Genomic DNA, 21,114 nt, shown 5'->3' with positions numbered 1-21,114 from the left:
TACCAAGAAAGCCTCACTTCAGTGTCATCTTTGCCACTTCCCTCTTTGTCCAGAAAGATAGCCCACAGCCAATGCTTACTGATCTGATCTAAGTATCCCAGCTGTCTCCTCTTTACTATTCCTACAGTCAATCTGCAACCCATAACACGTTCTTACAATCTCATGGATCATTTAATGCATTCTTCAAGTTTTGCTCCAAAATTTGTCTTTTAAAATTATCCTGTTGGATGGACAATGATTTGACACTCCTGGCAATATTAAAAATACATATTTCATTATATATTTCATATAACATATATATATTTATTTCCCCCCATAGAAGGCAAAATGGCTTTCAGCAATGGCAGTTAAAGCTATACAGCCTCTCAACTGCTTTGACAGAGACAACCTCCTCTTAAATATTAAAGTTCTGGTATATTTTTGAAACAGTCATATTACATGTCAACATAACTATAATGTAAACATCGTATCAAAAAAGAGATGTGACCCTTTTCTGCTATGGTATGAATCATCTGTTTATGAAGTGGCTGAACAAGCAGAAACAGTCCTTCATTTGGAAATTCAAATCTGAAAGTCATAGTGCTGAATTAAGTCTTCACAAACAACACACAAAGATCTAGACATTAGGACTGTATACCTTTTCAATCTGTTTTTGTTTATTGAGTTCTTTCTGTTGCTTCTCTTTTACTCTCTCTATTTCTTTTTGTTTTTCTGATGCCCTACGATCCTAAGAAACAGATGAATAAAACTAATGAATTAAACATGAAATAACTTTAAATTTTAGACATTTCAGTTAATATCACATTTGTAACCTTTCAATTTTTTTTTGCATTTATACATAAGAAAGCACACCAACAGTTTACATTCAATGGCAAACAATTATCCAAATTCTAAATGCTATGTTGGTAATAGTATCCACTGTTAATTGTTTAGCAAAATCATTTTATTTACTTGCTAATATGAAAGAGCTAATACACTATTTTAGTTAACATTCTTGGAAAATCACGCATCTTGGATTTTTTTTTTTTTTTTTTTTGAGATAGATAGAGTCTCGCTCTGTTGCCCAGGCTGGAGTACAGTGGTGTGATCTCAACTCACTGCAACCTCCACCTCCCGGGTTCAAGTCATTTTCATGCCTCAGACCTCTTCAGTAGCTGGGATTACAGGTGCACGACACCACAGTCAACTAATTTTTGTATTTTTAGTAGACACGGGGTTTCACCATGTTGGCCAGGCTAGTCTCGAACTCCTGACCTCAAGTGATCTGCCCGCCTCAGCCTCCCAATGTGCTGTGATTACAGACATGAGCCACTGTGCCCAGCCACATCTTGGATTCTTACCAGTTCAGCATGCAAAGCTATCTGTTTTGCCAGTCCAACAGAATCACATATCTAAAAAGGGAAAAAGTATGAAAAATTCAGGCAGTTCTCACAACAAAGCAAAAATGTCAAGTATCCAAATAACTGATGTAACTAGTTTTATAATGAATCCTAATACATTGCTTCAAGCAAAAGCATATTTAAGAATGCTTAAGCCCCAAAACCAAGGCTTTGTATGTTTTCCTTGAAGTCTATAGGCTTCCACTGCTGACACTCACCTTCATATACCCCATTTCTTGTTATGTCAAATTCATTACTGTCACAGTTAGGCCTACAAGGAAGACGCACACAGCTGCTAATGCTATTCTAAGCTGAAGACATCTGAAAATGGCTGGTTTTGGGAATATATTCCATTCCCAGCATAAATTAGAGGCTAAAATATTGCACCAACTATCAGTGGCAGGGAAAACATGAGTCTGTAGAGTCAGAAGGCCCAACCCATCAGCTTGGCTCTCTTCAGAGATGCTTTGCTCAAGCAGCACAGTCAGCCTACGCAAAATTTGGGAGTTTTTTCCAAAAATCTTAGAATTATATAAGAATTGTATTTACACAAAAAACTACAAAACACTGATGAAAGAGACTGAAGACACAAACAAAAAAACATCCCATGCTCATGGATCAGAATAATACAGCTAAAATAACCATATTGCCCAAAGCAATCTATAGGTTCAATACAAATAGCCAAAGCAATCTTAAAAAGAACAAAGCTGGAGGCATCACATTACCTAACTTCAAAATATATTACAAGGCTACAGTAAGCAAAACAGCAGAGGATTGTTATAAAAATAAGACATATGACCAATGGAACAGAACGGAGAACCCAGGAACAAAGCCACATGTTTACAGCCAACTGATCGTCAACAAAGCTGACAAAGAACTTTCACTAGGGAAGGGATATCCTCTTCAATAAATGGTTCTGGCAAGATTGGAGAGCCACATGTAGAAGAATGAAACCAGACCCTTCCCTCTCACCATATACAAAAATCAACTCAAAATACACTAAAGACTTAAACATAAGACCCAACACTATAAAAATACTAGAAGAAATTATGAGGATCAGAGCAGAAATAAATGAATCTGACATGAAGAAAACAATACAAAAGATCAACATAACAAAAAGTTGGTTTTTTTGAAAAGATAAACAAAACTGACATTTAGCCAGACGAAGAAAAAGAAGACTCAAGTAAATAAAATTGGAGATTAAAAAGGAGACACTACAATTGATACTGCATAAATTCAAAGGATCATTGGTGGCTACTATGAGCAACTACATGCTAATAAATTGGAAAATCGAGAAGAAATGGATAAATTCCTGGACAAATATAACCTAAAAACTGAACCACGAAGAAATCCAAAACCCGAACAGTCCAATAACAAGTAACAAGATCCAAACCATAATAAAAAGTCTCCTGATAATGAAAAGCCCAGGACCCGATGGCTTTACTGCTGAATTCTACCAAACATTTAAAGAACTAATACCAATCTTACCCAAAATGTTACAAAAAATAGAGAAGGGAATTCTTCCAAACTCATTCTATAAGGCCAGTATTACCTGATACCAAAATCAGACAAAGACACATCAAAAAAAGAAAACTACATGCCAATATATCTCATGAATATTGACGCAAAAATCCTCAACAAAATACTAGCAAACCAAATGCAACAACCCATTAAAAAGATCATTTATCATGACCAAGTGGGATTTATCCCAGGGATGTAAAGATAGTTCAACATATGCAAATCAATCAATATGCTACATCATATCAACAGAATAAAGGACAAAAACTATTTAATCAATTACTGCTGAAAATGCATTTGATAAAATTCAACATCCCTTCATGATTAAAAACCCTAAAAAACACTTGGTATAGAAGGAATATAGCTCAACATAATAAAAGCCATATATGACAGACTTACAGCTAGTATCATACTGAATGGGGAAAAACCAAAAGCCTTTCCACCTTATAGATGGAAGATGAGTAATCAGACAAGAGAGAAAAAAGGCATCCAAATTGGAAAGGAAGAAGTCAAACTATCCTTGTTTGCAGATGGTATGATGATCTTATACTTAGAAAAACTTAGACTCCACCAAAAAACTATTAGAACTGATGAATTCAGTAAAGCTTCAGAATACAAAATCAACATACTACATAGTAGCATTTCTATATGCCAACAGTGAACAATCTGCAAAAGAAATAAAGTAATCTCACTTACAACAGCCATAGATAAAATTAAATACCTAGGAGTTAACCCAAGAAGTGAAAGATCTCTATAATGAAAACTACAAGCTGGGCGCAGTGGCTCAGGCCGGTAATCCCAGCACTTTGGGAGGCCCAGGCAGGTGGATCACTTGAGGCCAGGAGTTTGAGACCAGCCTGGCCAATGAACCCCTTCTCTACTAAAAATATTAGCCAGGCATGGTGGCACACACCTGTAATCCCAGCTACTTGGGAGGCTCAGGCATGAGAATTGCTTCAACCTGGAAGGCAGACGTTGCAGTGAGCCAAGATTATGCAACTGCACACTCCAGCCTGGGCAATAGAGTGAGACTCTGTCTCAAAAAAAAAAAAAAACAAAAAACAAAAAACCAAAAAACTATAAAACCCTGATGAAAGAAACTGAAGAGGACACCAAAAATGGAAACATATTCCATGTTCATGGATTGGAAGAATCAATATTGTTAAAATGTCCATACTACCCAAAGCAATCTACAGATTCAATGCAATCCCTATCAAAAAACCAATGATGTTCTTCACAGAAATAGAAAAATATAATCTGAAAATGTATATGGAATCATAAAAGATTCAGAATAGCCAAAAGCTATTCTGAGCAAAAATAACAAAACTAGAGAAATCACATTACGTGACTTCAAATTACAATACTACAGAGCTGTAGTAACCAAAACGGCATGGTACTAGCAAAAAAAAAAAAAAAAAAAAAAGACACATAGAGCAATGCAACAGAATAGAAAATCCAGAAACAAATCCATACAACTACAGTGAACTCATTTTTGACAAAGGTGCCAAGAATACACATTGGGGGAAAGACAGTCCCTTCAATAAAGACTGGATATCCATATGCAGAAGAATAAAACTAGACCCCTATCTCTCACCATATAAAAAAATCTAATCAAAATGGATTAAAACCTTAAATCTAAGACCCCAAACTATGAAACTACTACACGAAAATATTGGGGAAACTCTCCAGGACATCAGTCTGGGCAAAAATTTCTTGAGTAATACCCCACAAGCACAGGCAACTAAAGCAAAAATGGACAAATGGGATCTCATCAAGTTAAAAAGCTTCTGCACTGCAAAGGAAACAATCAACAAAGTGAAGAAACAAGTCACAGAATGGGAGAAAATATTTGTAAACTACTCATCTGACAAGGGATTAATAACCAGAATATACAAAGAGCTCAAACAACTCTATAGGAAAAAACTTAATCTGATTTAAAACTGGACAAAAGATTTGAATAGACATTTTTCAAAAGAAGACGTACAAATTGCAAACAGGCATATGAAAAGGTCCTCGACATCACTGATCATCAGAGAAATGCAAATCAAAACTACAATGTATTATCTCACCCCAGTTAAAATGGCTTATTATAGCAAAAAGGCAGTAACAAATGCTGGGAAGCATGTGGAGAAAAGGGAACCCTTGGACACTGTTGGTGGGAATGTAAATTAGTATAACCACTATGGAGAAAACTCAGAGGTTCCTTAAAAAAGTAAAAATAGAGTTACCATATGATCCAGCAATCCCACTGCTGGGTATATACCTAAAAAAATGAAATCAATATATTGAAGGGACATCTGCACTCCCATGTTTGTTGCAGCTCTGTTCACAATAGCCACAATTTGGAAGCAACCTAAGTGTCCATCAACAGATGAATGGATAAAGAAAATGTACACATACACAATGGAGTACTATTCAGCCAGAAAAAAGGAATGAGATTCTGTCATTTGAATGGATGACATATGGATAAAGAAAATGTGGTACTTACATACAATGGAGTACTATTCAGCAATAAAAAAGAATGAGATTCTGTCATGTGCAACAAGATATATGGAACATGGAGGTCATTATGTTAAGCAAAACAAGCCAGGCACAGAAAGACAAATGTTGCATGTTTTCACTTATTTGTGGGATCTAAAAATCAAAACAATTGAACTCATGGAGCCAGAGAGTAGAAGGATGGTTACCAGAGGCTGAGAAGGGTAGTGTGGGGATGGGGGGTGGGGGGATGGTTAATGATAAAAAAAAAAAAAAAAAGATAGAATGAATAAAACCTGGTATTTGATAAAACAGGAGGACTATGGTCAATAATAACTGTACATTTAAAAATAACTAAAAGAGTATAATTGGATTGTTTCTAATACAAATGATAAATGCTTAAGGGAATGAATACTCAATTTTCCATGATGTGGTTATTATGCATTGCATGCACGTAGCAAAATATTTCATGTACTGCATAAATATATACACCTGGCTGGGCGAGGTGGCTCACATCTGTAATCCCAGCACTTTGGGAGGCCGAGGCAGGCAGATCACCTGAGGTCGGGAGTTTGAGACCAGCCTGACCAACATGGAAAAACCCTGTCTCTACTAAAAATACAAAATTAGCTGGGCGTGGTAGTACATGCCTATAGTCCCAGCTACTCAGGAAGCTGAAGCAGGAGAATTGCTTTAACCTGGGGGGTGCGAAGGTTGCAATGAGCCAAGATTGCACCATTGCACTCCAGCCCGGGCAACAGAGCAAGACTCCATCTTAAAAAAAAAAAAAAAAAAGTGCATACACACACACACACCCCTTGTACCCACAAAAATCAAAAAGAAAAAAAAAAGATCATCCTACTTTCACCATTTTAGCTCTTAGTCTCTTGAGAAACTTTGTTAGTATGATATTCTCAATAACTGTTCTATTAAAGGTTTTTTTTCCAGCTACGCGTGGCAGCTCACGCCTGTAATCCCAGCACTTTGGGAGGCCGAGGCAGGTGGATCACTTGAGGTCAGGAGTTCAAGACCAGCCTGGTCAACATGGTGAAATCCTGTCTCTACTAAAAAAATTAGCTAGGCATGGTGGCAGACACCTGTAGTCCCAGCTACTCGGGAGGCTGAGGTAGGAGAATCACTTTGATCCGGGAGGTGGAGGTTGCAGTGAGCCAAGATTGTGCCACTGCACTCCAGCCTGGGCAACAGAGCGAGAGTTCATCTCAAAAATAAATAAATTAATAAAATAAAGGTTATTTTCCATAGGAAAAAAAATACTAGAAGAAAACGAAGGGAAAACTCCTGCACATTGGTCTCGGCAAAGATTTTATGCCTAAGACCTCAAAAGTATAGGCAATAAAAATAGACAAATGGGGCTTAAACTAAAAAGTGTCTGCACAGCCAAAGAAATAACAGAGTAAAGAGACAACCTGTTGAATCGGAGAAATTATTTGCAAACTGTTCATCCAACTGGGGACTAATATCCAGAATATACAACGAACTCAACAGGGAAAAAAATAATCCCATTTAAAAGTATGCAGAGGATATGAATATGTACTTCTTAAAGGACATAAAAACAGGCAACAGGTATATGAAAATTGCTCAACATCACTATTCATTAGAGAAATCCAAATCAAAATGACAATGAGTCATTCTTACCCTAGTCAGAATGGCTATAACTAAAAAGACAAAAAATAATAGATGTTGGTGAAATGCAGAAAAAAGGGGAACTCATACACTGTTGGTGGGAACATAAACTAGTACAACCACTATGGAAAACAGTATGGAGATCTCTCGAAAACTAAAAATAGAACTACCATTCGATCCAACAATCCCACCACTGGGTATCTACCCAAAGTTAAAGAAATCTGTATCAAAAGGATACCTGCATTCACATGTTTACAGTAGCACTATTCACAATAGCAAAGATGTTAAATCAATCTAAATGTTCATTAACAGATAAATGAATAAAGAAAATGTGGTACATATACACAATAGAGTACTATTCAGCCATAAAAAGAATGAAATCATGTCATTTGCAGCAACATGGATGGAACTAGAGGTCATTATCTTACGTGAAATAAGCCAGGAACAAAAAGACAAATATCACATGTTCTCACTTGTATGTGGGAGCCAAAAAATTGATCACATGGAGGCAGAGAGTGGAATGATAGATAAGAGACTTGGAAGGCTGAGTGATGAGGGAAGGGGAGGATGAAGAAAAGTGGATTAAAGGGTACAACCATAAATTATGATAGAAGGAATATATTTAATATCTGACAGCAGAGTAGGGTGACTATACTTAACAAAAATGTATTGTACTTGGGTGATGGACACCCTAAATACCCTGACTTGCTTACTGTACATTCTATACATGTAACAAAATTCACATGTACCTCATAAATTTGTATTAATTGTAAAGAATTCAATCAGTAATTACTAAGTAATTTAATTAGTAAGAATTTAATAATTATTAAATCTTAGTAAGAATCACTTAGTAAGTAGTTATGACAGAGATATTCTGCAAAGCCATGTACCTTTTCCCCCTCATTGTTTGACTCGAATATATAGCAGACTGATGACAGATTACTTTCACTTCTCCCACTTGATGTCCGAAGAACAAATCCAAAAAGGCGCTTATTTTCCTGGTGTGTAGCATACAAAACTACACAAGGTAATGGAAACTGCCACAGAAAACATCAGAAGCAAACATGAGATTTTACAAGTCATTACAGCAGCACTTGTGACAAACTCATAAGCTAAGTTCTAAAAATATAAATATTGTAATATATTAAAGCCAATTATTTTAACAGACTGGTAGTGCAGAAACAAGTAATGTCATATTTGGTTTGAATTAACAAGCAGAAAAAGAGGTTGTTGAATATTACATTTATTTTATTAGTCATTAACACATTTTACAAAGTCAAAAAGAACTGTTAAAAAATTACAAAAAGAATTGTGTTAATTCTTTTAAGTTACATAAAATGTTCAATGATAATTCTTTTAAGTTACATAAAATGTTCAATGATAACACAATGATAAGAATTGTGTTAATTATTTTAAGTTACATAAACTGTTCCATGATAACTTTTTGGAGATGGCCACAGACTTAACTATAACAGCCAAAGACCAATCATAGCTGATCCTATCACACTTGAATATACAGGATTAGGATTATTATCAAATTGTAAAATGTGTATATATACAAAGGGACCTAAAACAAAGCTTAAATCATGTGGAACTCACCGTGAGCCTTGTAACTTGTGTCTGTGGATCAATTAACCTAAAATAATAATTTAAAAATTGGAAAACAAATTTTAATTAGGCTGAAATCATGTACATGTTTTTTCTACAGCTTTTTAAGGGAGGGTTTTACTTACTTTAAACAGTCACAAGTGACTAATAAATGCGATTCTGTCATCCGAAAGATGTTATGGATGGCCCGGGCAGCTAAGATTTGGCGCATAGTTTCATAAACAACATCTGGATGGTCATCTGATTTCACCTCCATTGAACCAAGGAATCGGACAATAAATAACTGATGAAGAATAGAATCTATAACAGAACAAGGTGTATTATATATTTTTAAATGCCATATTTCTTTTCCAAAAGAATAAAATACATTGCCTCCTTTTAGATTTTCCAGTGAAAAATTCAACAACTTAAGGGATACATTTCAAAATAACTCCTAACTACAGCATTCCAAGTTACAGGAAAATTAGGGTTTAAAATTCAAATAGCTAAAAGTAATGCTTCAACAATTGGTGGTTCTGAGGCCAGGCGTGGTGGTTGACACCTGTAATCCTAGCACTTTGGGAGGCTGAGGCAGGAGGATCCCTTGAGCCCAGGAGTTCGAGACCAGCCTAGGCAACATAGGGAGACCCTGTCTCTTAACACACACACACACACACACACAACTGGTGGTTCTTACAGCATTTCTGTAAGTTTGGAATTAAAATGAATAGTTAGTGGTGGAAAAACAAAATTTATGCTCCAGTACCAGCAGTGAAACATCAGCTGTTAGGAAAAGCTTGAAAGGTATCTTAGGCACTGAGAATTTGACTATAAGGTCACAAGTGTGAGTCTATAGTTTTGTATGAATCACAACATCTTAAGTCAGATTAAGTTCTGTTGTTTCAAGTGTACTATAAGTAGAGGAAATTTTGAAGTAAAGATAACATGAAAACTGAGCTTAGCAGCAGAACAAATATAAACAATAAATTCTTCAGTTTGCTGAGAAGCAGTTCTAAAATATGAATGCTGCACATCTGTGTTACCTTCAGTTTCAGATTTTATAATTCCCCCAGATTCTCCAAATGGATTTGTACGCCTAAAAAGTTCAGAAAAAAATATGAACAAATGATCAGTTACCATGAGCCACATAGAAGAATATAATCATTAAAACCAGAGTTAACATTGTAAAAAGAAAGCTCTAAAATGCCCCATCCTGTTAAGAAACACTATTGATCACTAAATTACTATGATGAAGGCCTCTGTTGTCACACATTAACTGATCAATGTTCATGCACTTTAGAAGACACAGATGAATTGGAAGTTTAGCCATACACAACAAAAAATCAACATAATAATAAACCATGTTGCAAAGGTTCTTGAATTTAAATAAACCAGCACAGAGGAACACTGATTTAACTGCAATCTTAGCTGCTTGAGAAAAATGCTAAGAATGTCCTGGAATTGTAAAAACTTCTTTTTAGGTTTTTACTTACTTCTGTAAGTATATGTTGCAAGTTAGCTATAATCTAGTTTAAACCTGTATTTCTCAAAGCACAAGTAACAATGCAAAAAGAAAAGTGAACTGGAGATGGAAGTTACCTTCCTCCTTAGTGTGCATGGCTTGTGGCACACCACAGTGAAGGAAGAAAAGTACAACTCAAAGTAGGTTTTGAAGGGCTGGGCATTGTGGCTCACACCTGTAATCTCAGCACTTTGGGAGGCCGAGGCAGGAGGACTGCTTGAGCCCTGGAGTTTGAGATCTGCTTGGGCAACACAGGAAGACCCCCTCTCTACCAAAGAAATTTAAAAATTAGTTGGGTGTGGTGGTGCACGCCTGTGGTCCCAGGTATTCAGGAGGGTGAGGCAGGAGGATCCCTTCAGCCCAGGAGGTCAAAGCTGCAGTGAGCTATGATCATGCCACTGCACTCCAGCCTGGGCAACAGAGTGAGACCCCGTCTCAAAACAAAACAAAATAGGTTTTGGAAGCAGAGAGCTAAGTGGTTCTAAAAAAACACTGACATTAAGATAAAAGGAAATTAATATCTGTAGTATGTGTTCTATTACATCAAATGCTAAGTGTATTTCTGTGATGTGTAAATGACTTTTTGTGGGTCATAGCCATGTATATCCAAATTAATATATGATCAATTCATTAGGTGTCCATTCTACTTAATAAATGATTTGCCTTAAGTCATGTTTCCTTCAACCACAGCCAAGGAAAAATTTTAACTGCTTTGGTGAGAATATTCATTATATAAATAAAAGATGATTCATTAATAATTCATAATAGTGATAATGTTTTAGTAACTTCCTGAAGATTTCTTTTTCTGGTATAAGATAATATTTTCTAATAAACCCATATCACGTGTATTATCCTCAAGAATTTTTAAAAAATTGTCATGACCTAAAGACAGGGCTATCAACTTTCTTCTGCAATTTTAAGAGCAAATATCCAAGAAGTAGACCTAATAAGCAATACAGAATTAAATGTTTTGAAACTAAATTATCTTAACTCCTTAACTGAGGCAGAAGACATAGAGGAAAAACCTGCATGGTTCTTCCCTAACTATCAGTATGTTACGTAATTAAACAAAGAAAGTACAACACAGCTGATGTACATGATAAATAAGAGATGACTCTCAAATGTAGACAGCGGATTATAAGCCTTACAGACCACAGCACAATGTACCTGTGATGCTATCACCCACCTGCCTCCCTGGCCAAAGGCTTTTGCCTGGCCAGGCTGATCTTCACACACAGGAGAAATTATGTCAAACTGTATTGGGGTGTCTGGGGCAACAAGGGAATCTAGAGACAGGGCAGCCAAATTTGTAGACTCAGATCCTAAGGATCCTGAACTGCTGGTTCGAGCTGTCGGTGGCCGAGATTGTCTAAGCATAAAACAAGAAGGCATTCCATTTAATTTTCCCTTTTGGATATTAAATATTTAACAAACTATGAAAAAAGAAAACACAACATTATAAGTCAATGAGAAGTCTTATGTTTCAGTACAAACATAATCCCAGATCACAGATACTTTAAATAGCCCATATCCTTCTTTAAATAACTCACAGTGTGGTAACTTACCCTGCGGCTGGCCGCAGGCTCTCGTGCCTCTGCTGGAAAGATGGGGAAGGAGTGACAGCTTCCAGAGCTGACTGATTTACTCGTGCAGCAGTTTCCTATTTTAATTTTTTTTAAAAAGGACTAATATTAGTAAAGTAAGCAAACCAAAAGTTTGAATGTAACTCTGAATTGTTAGAATGCTTCTGGTTACACTTAAAATATAAATTGGAGCTACTAAAGTAGTTCTGTATTCCCTCACCTTAATATTAGGGTACATAACTGATTTCCTCTTCCTATAAACTAGCAAAAAATCTGATTTTCTACTTATATGTAATTATTAGATATTGCTTTTTCTTTAATTTTTTAAAATTCCCTGCAAGTGTTGCACACTTTAAATTTTTAAAGAAAATATTGTTTTCTTTACATTTTTAACTACCAGATTTTTTTTATTAAAGTTTGTATTGCTAGCACACAGTCCAGTGCCTGGCACAATGGACAATCGATACATTTGTTGAATAAAGAAATTTAGAAGGAATAAGGAAATAACTCACAAAATACGAGTATTTTATAACTATGCTGGTAAAGTTTTCACAATTTTCCAGAATATATTTATGCTCAGAAATATCTGTTTATTAATTTATAAAGTTGTCATATTTTCAGACCGAAAAATTGAAAATAAGAAAGCTTTTCATAGGAAATACTTGACTGTTTTATTTAAAATATTGACTGAATAAAAATGGTATTTAAATTAGAGATCTGTTTTAATCATGTACATATAGTTAACATTTCTGTATACTTAAAAAGAGTTAACATGGTAAATTTGTAGATTTTTTCACAATTTTTTAAATGGTCTTTTTTTGGGAGACAGGTTCTCTGCTGCCCAGGCTGGCGTGCAATGATTATGGCTCACTGCACCCTCGATCTCCTAGGCTTAAGCAGTCCTCCCCATCAGCCTCCTGAGTAGTTGGGACAACAGGCACTACTCCATAAACATGGTCTTTAAATTAGAAAAAATAATAACAAAACAATTTTGCATTTCTGTGTCTTATTGTTAGCAAAATCACCAATACAATGCTACAAACTGATCAAAATTTCTATTCTCACAGATAAAATAATTCTGGATAACCTAAGAAATACTAACTAAAAATTAGTTCTGATAATTGGTAGGAAAAGACTATATAAGTATTACAAACTATTCAAATCCAAACACTGTATTCCCTAGATGATAAAATAAATCATTTAATTTGTATTTTAATGGTATTTTTTGTTGCTCCCAAATAACCTTACAAAAAGGAAAAGCTAGATTGGCAGGAGATCAAATTACTAAAAGCAAAAGGTTTCTCTATAGTTAACATGGATTTTCCGTAATTAAACTCATAATTATTATTTATTTTTTTTTTTAGACAGAGTCTTGCTTTGTCACCCAGGCTGGAGTGCAGTGGCGTGATCTCGGCTCACTGCAAGCTCCACCTCCCGGGTTCACGCCATTCTCCTGCCTCAGCCTCCCGAGTAGCTGGGACTACAGGTGCTCACCGTGACGCACGGCTAATTTTTTGCATTTTTAGTAGAGACGGGGTTTCACCGTGTTAGCCAGGATGGTCTCGATTTCCTGACCTCGTGATCCGCCCGCCTCGGCCTCCCAAAGTGCTGGGATTACAGGTGTGAGCCACCACGCCTGGCCTAAACTCATAATTTATTGTATTAGACATAATTATAATACATTATATGTTACAGTATAATTACTAGTATTTTGGAGGTCATGAGATTTTGTTTCTATGGTTCAAAACTTCCTCCTAGGCATTTCTTAGCTGGCACCTCAAATTCATTAAGAAAAAAACAGAACTTTTCTTTCCCAAATTCCTCTTTTCTCTTGGGTTTAAAACCTGGAAGTCATCTTTACCTTATTCATCTCTTTCATCCTTCATATCAATCAGTTACTAAACTAGTCTAGCCCTCCCATCTAATCCACCATTACATCAACAGCAGATTACAATTTAGAAGAGTGAGAGCCTCCCAAAGAAATCAGCCCTCCCAGCCTCAGCTGAAATCATCAGCCAGGAGTTGCCTGGACTCTCTCTCACAGCACAGACAGGCCCACCAACAGTGGCAGAGGTCAGACAGCTCCTGTCCTAGAGTCAAGTCCTTTTCCAACTATGCTGCGGTACCCACTTGACTCCTTCAAGGATTCTCTGTACCCCTGTGTTCTACCTGTATGTTTGGACTGCACCTATGGCTGTATCTACACTTCAGAGTTCATCTGGTTTGATATCCTTACTACACAAAGTATAATTTGCAAAACTGGGAATTCACGCTGTATCACCCCAGACATACTGAATCATATTATGCATTTTAACAAGACCCCTAAGTGACTTGTATGCACATTTCAGTTTTGTATTCTCTATGAAGAACCTTTAACTTGGCTGGGCATGGTGGCTCATGCCTGTAATCCCAGCACTTTGGGAGGCCAAGGCAGGTAGATCACCTGAAGTTGGAAGTTCGAGACCAGCCTGGCCAACATGGCAAAACGCTGTCTCTATTAAAAATACAAAAATTGGCTGGGCATGGTGGTGCAGGCCTGTAGTCCCAGCTACTCAAAAGGCTGAGGCAGGAGAATCGCTTGAACCTGGGAGGCGGAGGCTGCAGTGAGCTGAGATAGTGCCACTGCACTCCAGTCTGGGCGACACAGTAGGACTCTGTCTCCAAAAAAAAAAAAAAACAAAAATCTTTAATTATACTACAGTTTCATAAATTTGCCATTTCTGCATTTGTACTTATTCTCTTATCTGCACTGTGTCTTCTTTTCCTCAAAACACAAACAAATCCTACCCAACTCAAGTTTCCACCATTTCCACAGAGTTTTCTCTAAAGTCCACACTGATCTTAATATTCTCAAAACTATTCTCAAAACTTAAGCCTTTAGTCATCACCATATGCTTTCAATTACATCCTGTTTTATCTGAAATGTTACTTAAAGTTTTAGTTTTGTCTCTCCATACAGATAGGCTCCTAGAGGGCAGAGGCCATGGCTCAATTTTCTTCTGTATTTCCTTTCTTCATGGTGCTCAACACAGAGTTAAATAGTCAACACCCAATAAATATTTGTTGGTTGACTGAGCTGAGTATCTTTTGAAATAATTTATTGTTCTAGGAAGACCATTCATTACATATATGGCACATTAAAGCTACTCATTCAGGCCAGGCGCAGTGGTTCACACCTATAATCCCAGCACTCTGGGAGGCCAAGATGGCCAGATCACCTGAGGACAGGAGTTTGAGACCAGGCTGGCCAACATGACCAAATCCTGTCTCTACTAAAAATACAAAAATTAGCTGGGTGTGGTGGCACACACCTGTAATCTCAGCTACTGGGGAGGCTGAGGCAGGAGAATCATTTGAACCTGGGAGGTGGAGACTGCAGTGAACAAAGATAAGGCCACTGCACTCCAGTCTGGGCAACAGGGCGAGACTGTCTCCAAAAAAAAAAAAAAAAAATCTACCCATTCAAGGCCAAATTTAAAAATTACAGAACTTGAAAAATTATGAATTAATAAAAACATGTAAGCCACAAAATTACTCAATTTTGTTAGATCTGGGTAACATAAAATAAAAATATTACCTCTGGATTTTCACTTAAGTATATTTGTTTAGATATGTTGTTTATTGTACAGATCCACTGCAAGAGAAAAAAATAGAAAAATATAATTAATAATTTTTTTCTACAAAGCTTCTCTTGTAAAGGCAAATGTTCAATACTCAACTGCAACAGATGTTTCATTAGAAGTAATCCATTTATCTTCCTTATAAGAAAACATTTCATAAAGAGGGTGCGTATAAATATATATAAAAGAACATTCAACATTTTCATTATTTAAATATATGAAAACATTCAGTAGATTTATATAAGAATCTCAAGTTTAATTCACATAAGAAAATAAAAAATACAGCAATCATGTTAAATTATGCTTAATAATCTATATTTATCTTTTTATATCACTTCCCCTCCTAATCCCCACCAAACAAGACGGTGTGAACTCAGGTATCATAAACACAAATGCAAAAAAAACTTAAAAGACAAATATATTCTTGGCGAATATATTTTACATGCCTCCCTTCTGTCAAGTTTATAAATAATTAGCATAGAAAACAATCTCCACTCTACATCTTCTGCTTCACTCTCGAGGATTGAAGTGCCTGATGAGCCTCACTAATCTAAACAAATATTTTATTTGGTAAATTATGCAGAGAACAGAGACATTTGTGTGTGTTCCTCAGAGACCGAAAGCAAGTTTTAATATTACTCTTTTCCATAAGAAGTAAATAAAGGTAGATCTCTATAGCATTTCCAACTTTTATCTTTTACCAACACAATTATAATGCCAAATTAAAAGGCGAAAAATCAAGCTAAGATATATTTTCATGGAAGAATGTTTCTCAAGATAAAGGTTTGAAGCATCAATTATTGCTAATACCTTACCTTCCATATCTGATATAGTAGGAGTAAAAATGGAGTCAAAAAGAAAAGGCTCATGAGGAAGAACAGAGACTCCCAAATTTTTGTTTTTCTATCTTTCATTTCTCCAAGATTTTCAGCTTTAGTTGTTTCCTTGCCATGTCACATCTGCTGCCACTATGTTCTTAGTGCAGCAAATAGTGTCTCAAAGGATTGGTGAGAGAAGACAGTAAATTAAACTGTCACCTCATGATACTAACAGCCTGCCAGACAGCAACAGTCACAAGGTCATTTCTCAATCTGAGTCTTTAAAACAGCAGAGATGATCTCTAAGGTCCCTCCCTCTACAAAATTCTGTGAGAAACAAGAATATTGCTCAAGGACAATAGACCTTTACCAAAAAAAGAAAAAGAAAGATTTTTAATTAACTAGGATTTTCCAAAATTTCTACAATAAACATATTAATATATGTTTTGTCATCAGAGAAATATTTTTAAATGTCAATGAAGAAATGAACTAAGTAAAATCTTACCTCTTCATGATCTTTTTTACTCTCTGCTTGCAAAATTGAAGATCTGGAAGAGAAGAGACATTTGAGCCTCAACTGTTTAAAAAAGTATTTTCAACATAATCTGAGAGAACTTTTTAATCTTTAAAGGTAAAGGCATGTATAAAAACCAATCGGTATTAAAAGAACAAAAACAAAACACAACCAACAGTATCTTAGGAAAAGGAGACCACCAGAGGTATCAGGATGCAGACTTTAACAACTCTGACTTTGGCTACCTATCCCAAGATGTACCAAAAAGGAAACAGGTGCTGATCCTTAGAAGACAGACCATGACAAAGTTACATTTCAGTGAAGGCAATACATTTCAACTTATCATATATATTTCCTATATATTATGAACTTATCATATATATTTCAAATATGCATCAATGATCCTAATAGCAAAAACTTTACTTCATTATTTCTCCTTTAATATTAAATCAAATATTTCAATGTTAATCATTAACATATCATTAATTCACTTTTCTATAGATATAATATTAGAGTTAGAGAAAATAATAATTTTTACTAATTTTGCATCACACCAGGAATATGAAATGGGAAATCAGGTAAGCATTAAACAAAAAGTAAGTACTTATAGTAAGTAACATGTTAACAAGTGGGTAATTTTGATAAATGAATACAGTGATTCCCAATATCTAGTGGGATAAATCCACACAATATTGGCATTCATTGTATGTTTGTAGAAGGAATGTGAAATTAAACAACCATTTTGATAAAGGATAGTGAGCTATAATATTTTTTTTTTTTTTTTTTTTGAGACAAAGTCTCACTCTGTTGCCCAGGTTGGAAGGCAGTGGCGCGATCTCGGCTCACTGCAACCTCTGCCTCCTGGGTTCAAGCAATTCCCCCTGCGTCAGCCTCCCAAGTAGATAGGATTACAGGCACCTGCCACAATGCCCAGCTAATTTTTGTATTTTTAGTAGAGACTGGGTTTCACCATGTTGGCCAGGCTGGTCTCAAACTCCTGATCTCAGGTGATCCACCCACCTTGGCCTCCCAAAGAGCTGGGATTACAGGCGTGAGCCACCAAGCCTGGCCTATAGCATCTTTTTTTCAGGGGTAAAGGTCAAATTTATTTATTTGTATAATATCTTAATGTGCATAAATACAGGGGAAAAAAATGACTTTCAGGGAACCCAGAGGCTGCTCCTGATTATTAAATTAAGAAAGTTCAAAGGTTAAAAGCAGTATTTTAATTGAGTGGGGGAAAAATGGCAGATAGTCTAAACATTTATCATTAGGAAAATGTTTAAATTATAATGTATGTCCTTAAATAGATTATAGAATAGCCATTATAACATGTTTTTAATAGGTGGCTGCAAATCCAAATTACAGTATTTCTTCAACTATTTTAAAAATGTACTTAGGTTAAAAATTGGAAGGCAATGGACAAAAAAGTTAATTGTTGCTTTCGATTAATAAGACAGTAGAATTTTTTCATACTCCTTTTTAAACTTTCCATGCTTTTTGAAAATTTCTTTTAAATGCTACTTTAAAGATTCTCATTTAATGCAAAAGTAATAGAAGCTTGGGCGTGGTGGCCCAGGCCTATAATCCTAGCACTTTGGGAGGCTAGCGCAGGAAGACCACTTAGGTCCAGGAGTTGGAGACCAGCCTGGGCAACATGATGAGACATCTCTACAAAAAAAATTTTTTTTAATTGCCAGACATGGTGGCATGCACCTGTGATCCTAGCAACTTGGGATCCTGAGGTGGGAGGATCCCTTGAGCCCAGGAGGTTGGGGCTACAGTGAGCCATGTTCACACCACTGCATTCCAGCCAGGGAGACATAGTAAGACCCCACCTCAAAAAAAGGTAATAGAAATTTTTTTAAATGGTATTATAAACATTAATGGAAAAATAATCTGATCAGAAATATTTGATTAACATTTTAAAATAACACTGTTGTTAGCACCTACTGTATGTCAGTCATATTACATATGTTAGAATTTCTGTTCCTCACAACAATTTACGAAGTAGGGATTACAACCCCCCCCACTCACATTTTACATGAACAAAAATGGAGCTGAGAGGGGTTACAGACATTACTCTGCTGTCTGAGACCACAGAGTAAGTAATGGATCCAGAATTTGAACTTTCTGACTCCAGGTTTAGGACTCTTTCCATGAACTTGTTCTGTATTCCCCGATGCTACACAGGATTTTCAGTTCCAGTTCCCTAACATGAAATCACAGGTCTTTACTATATGACATTTCTTTGACAACCTCAAAATATCAACAAACCATTTAACCAAGTCAGAAACAAAAATTCAATATATTTCTACAAGATTAAAAAGCAATTTATCTTAATACATATGAACCTAAAATGTCCATAAAATTTCTAAACAAAAAGGAATTATCCCACATTTCAGAAGTTTAAAATATTATAGATAATTAGTAGTAGGAAAAAATACTAACTTTTTTCCATCGAAAGAGGTGATCTGAAAACAATATCGTCTGTCTTCACAGTCCACAGCCATCACTGAACAGTTGTCTATGTCCATGGCCAGGCCTCCTGCTACATCCCCACGGGCCTGACTCATTAAATTTCCACCCTGCGTGAAGTAAAACTGTCTGTCCCAGGTAGATGACACCAAGCCTGTTTTACTAAATGAAGAAAGCACATTCACTCTTTAATAACAACATACCTGAATCTCATCATCAGCTAGACACAAGATAAAGCATGTTACAAAGAACTGGCTTCCGAAAAGGCACCAAGATGCCAAGAAAATAAATATAAATATGCTTTCAGTCTCTAAAATAAATTCATGTATATTGACTCACTTTTGTGAATGTATATACAGTTTCCAAAACAAGGCTGGAAATTATCAAACTGTGGCTGTTATAATAACGATCCATAAAATACAGGTTATAGTTCAACTTCCAAGGGAGTAAATTCAAAACAATAGAATTTATTTTATTTCTAGGGTTAACCTGCTTCATCCTATCATCAGGTGAAAACTAACATTTGACTTGGTGCTATAATTACAAATATATTAAAGTATGATAAATGATATTTCGCAGCATTCTCATGTGATGATACCATATGTGAATATTTACTTAAACTCAAATTAGTTTCAGTTCATTTTTTTTTTTGAGACAAGAGTCTCACTCTGTCCCCTAGGCTAGAGTGCAGTGGCGCGATCTCAGGTCACCGCAACCTTTGCCTCCCAGGTTCAAGTGATTCTTGTGCCTCAGCCTCCTGAGTAGCTGGGATTACAGGCATAAGCCACCATGCTCGGCTAATTTTTGTATTTTTAGTAGAGGTGGGGCTCCACCATGTTGGCCAGGCTGGTCTCGAACTCCTGACCTCAGGTGATCCACCTGCCTTGGTCTCCCCCAAAGTGCTGGGATCACAGGTGTGAGCCACCACGCCCAGCCTTGGTTTCACTTCTTTTATCATTCTACATTATTCAATAAATAGCTAGGTAGGATTTTACTTCTGAAAAGTATTTACGTACCTCATCTGTCAAAAAGTTCACATAATACTAACACCTCTAAAAAGTTTCAACCTTTAATAAAAATCAAAACAATATGACAGACATCAATTATTTATTATATTCATTTGGTATTGTCTTACATGATATACAATATACAAAAATAACAATAGTTTTCTTACTTCCTAGCATTAAGGTATCCAGCCTTTCGGGTTAAATTTCGATTAACAGGAAATTTGGTGGGGTCTGGGTCAGGCACATATAAGGGATCACTGGCTACTTCCAAATCCTCTATTGTCTGTTGCATGGTCTCTATATCACTGTCCATTTCCCTGCGAACACTGATACAGAACAGATTATTTACTATAAATCACAATCAATGTAGAACTCCTTACTAATCATGTTTACCTGCATATTTGTTTTGGATATGTTTTCTTAAAGAGAGGAAATGTGGCATGCGTGGTTAAAACAACACAAATACATTTTAAAACAGGTTTACAGTTTATTTGAAACTTAGATATTTTGGAAACAATACTAAATTCAAAAAATGAATGAAGCCCCACTGAATCCCTGATTTTGGCATAATTTTCAAACTGCGCCTTTAAAACAGAGGTCCTGTGCCTTTAAAACAACAATCACTTTCATCTCTCTCCATACCGTGGACAGACCACATATATTGCTCAGCATTTTGAACCTGATGAGAACTGCTTTCTCTCTGTCTTTAAGCTTTCATGGCGTGGAAACAATATTTAGTAATCTCCCATTAAACTCCCACAATTTCAAGTTTAAAGATAATTTCACTTATGGGGAATTACTATTATGTGTCTGTTTTATTCAGACATAAAACTGAGTTTAGAATCAAATTATCACCATTAAGAAATTCGAAGTTCACAATCTATGGAAAAAAGAGGTAAAAAAAAAAAAAAAACAAGAAGTAACCATGAACCATATAAGAAACTCTCATGGCAGGGAAAATATTCA

The 21,114-nt window shown here is 35.9% G+C and overlaps 1 protein-coding gene across 5 annotated transcripts in view; it reads right to left on the bottom strand.

Moving 5' to 3' along the window:
• The window catches only part of APPL1 (adaptor protein, phosphotyrosine interacting with PH domain and leucine zipper 1), a 46,639-nt gene that overhangs the window by 3,998 nt on the left and 21,527 nt on the right, over nucleotides 1-21,114 (bottom strand). For all 5 annotated transcript variants that reach the window (XM_045386015.3, XM_045386014.3, XM_015446095.4 and 2 more), the window contains 12 exons: nucleotides 20,316-20,474; nucleotides 19,115-19,303; nucleotides 16,655-16,697; nucleotides 15,289-15,345; nucleotides 11,694-11,788; nucleotides 11,315-11,497; nucleotides 9,650-9,702; nucleotides 8,753-8,927; nucleotides 8,619-8,655; nucleotides 7,910-8,056; nucleotides 1,341-1,391; nucleotides 638-727 (listed from right to left, as the gene is read on the bottom strand). In XM_045386015.3, coding sequence (XP_045241950.1) covers nucleotides 638-727; nucleotides 1,341-1,391; nucleotides 7,910-8,056; nucleotides 8,619-8,655; nucleotides 8,753-8,927; nucleotides 9,650-9,702; nucleotides 11,315-11,497; nucleotides 11,694-11,788; nucleotides 15,289-15,345; nucleotides 16,655-16,697; nucleotides 19,115-19,303; nucleotides 20,316-20,474 — 1,279 coding nt within the window. The remainder of the gene's footprint in view (nucleotides 1-637; nucleotides 728-1,340; nucleotides 1,392-7,909; nucleotides 8,057-8,618; nucleotides 8,656-8,752; nucleotides 8,928-9,649; nucleotides 9,703-11,314; nucleotides 11,498-11,693; nucleotides 11,789-15,288; nucleotides 15,346-16,654; nucleotides 16,698-19,114; nucleotides 19,304-20,315; nucleotides 20,475-21,114) is intronic.

The sequence above is a fragment of the Macaca fascicularis genome, chromosome 2 (genome assembly GCF_037993035.2).
Source record: "Macaca fascicularis isolate 582-1 chromosome 2, T2T-MFA8v1.1".
Taxonomy (NCBI): Eukaryota; Metazoa; Chordata; class Mammalia; order Primates; family Cercopithecidae; genus Macaca; species Macaca fascicularis.
This window is presented reverse-complemented; position numbering and strand designations above follow the sequence as displayed.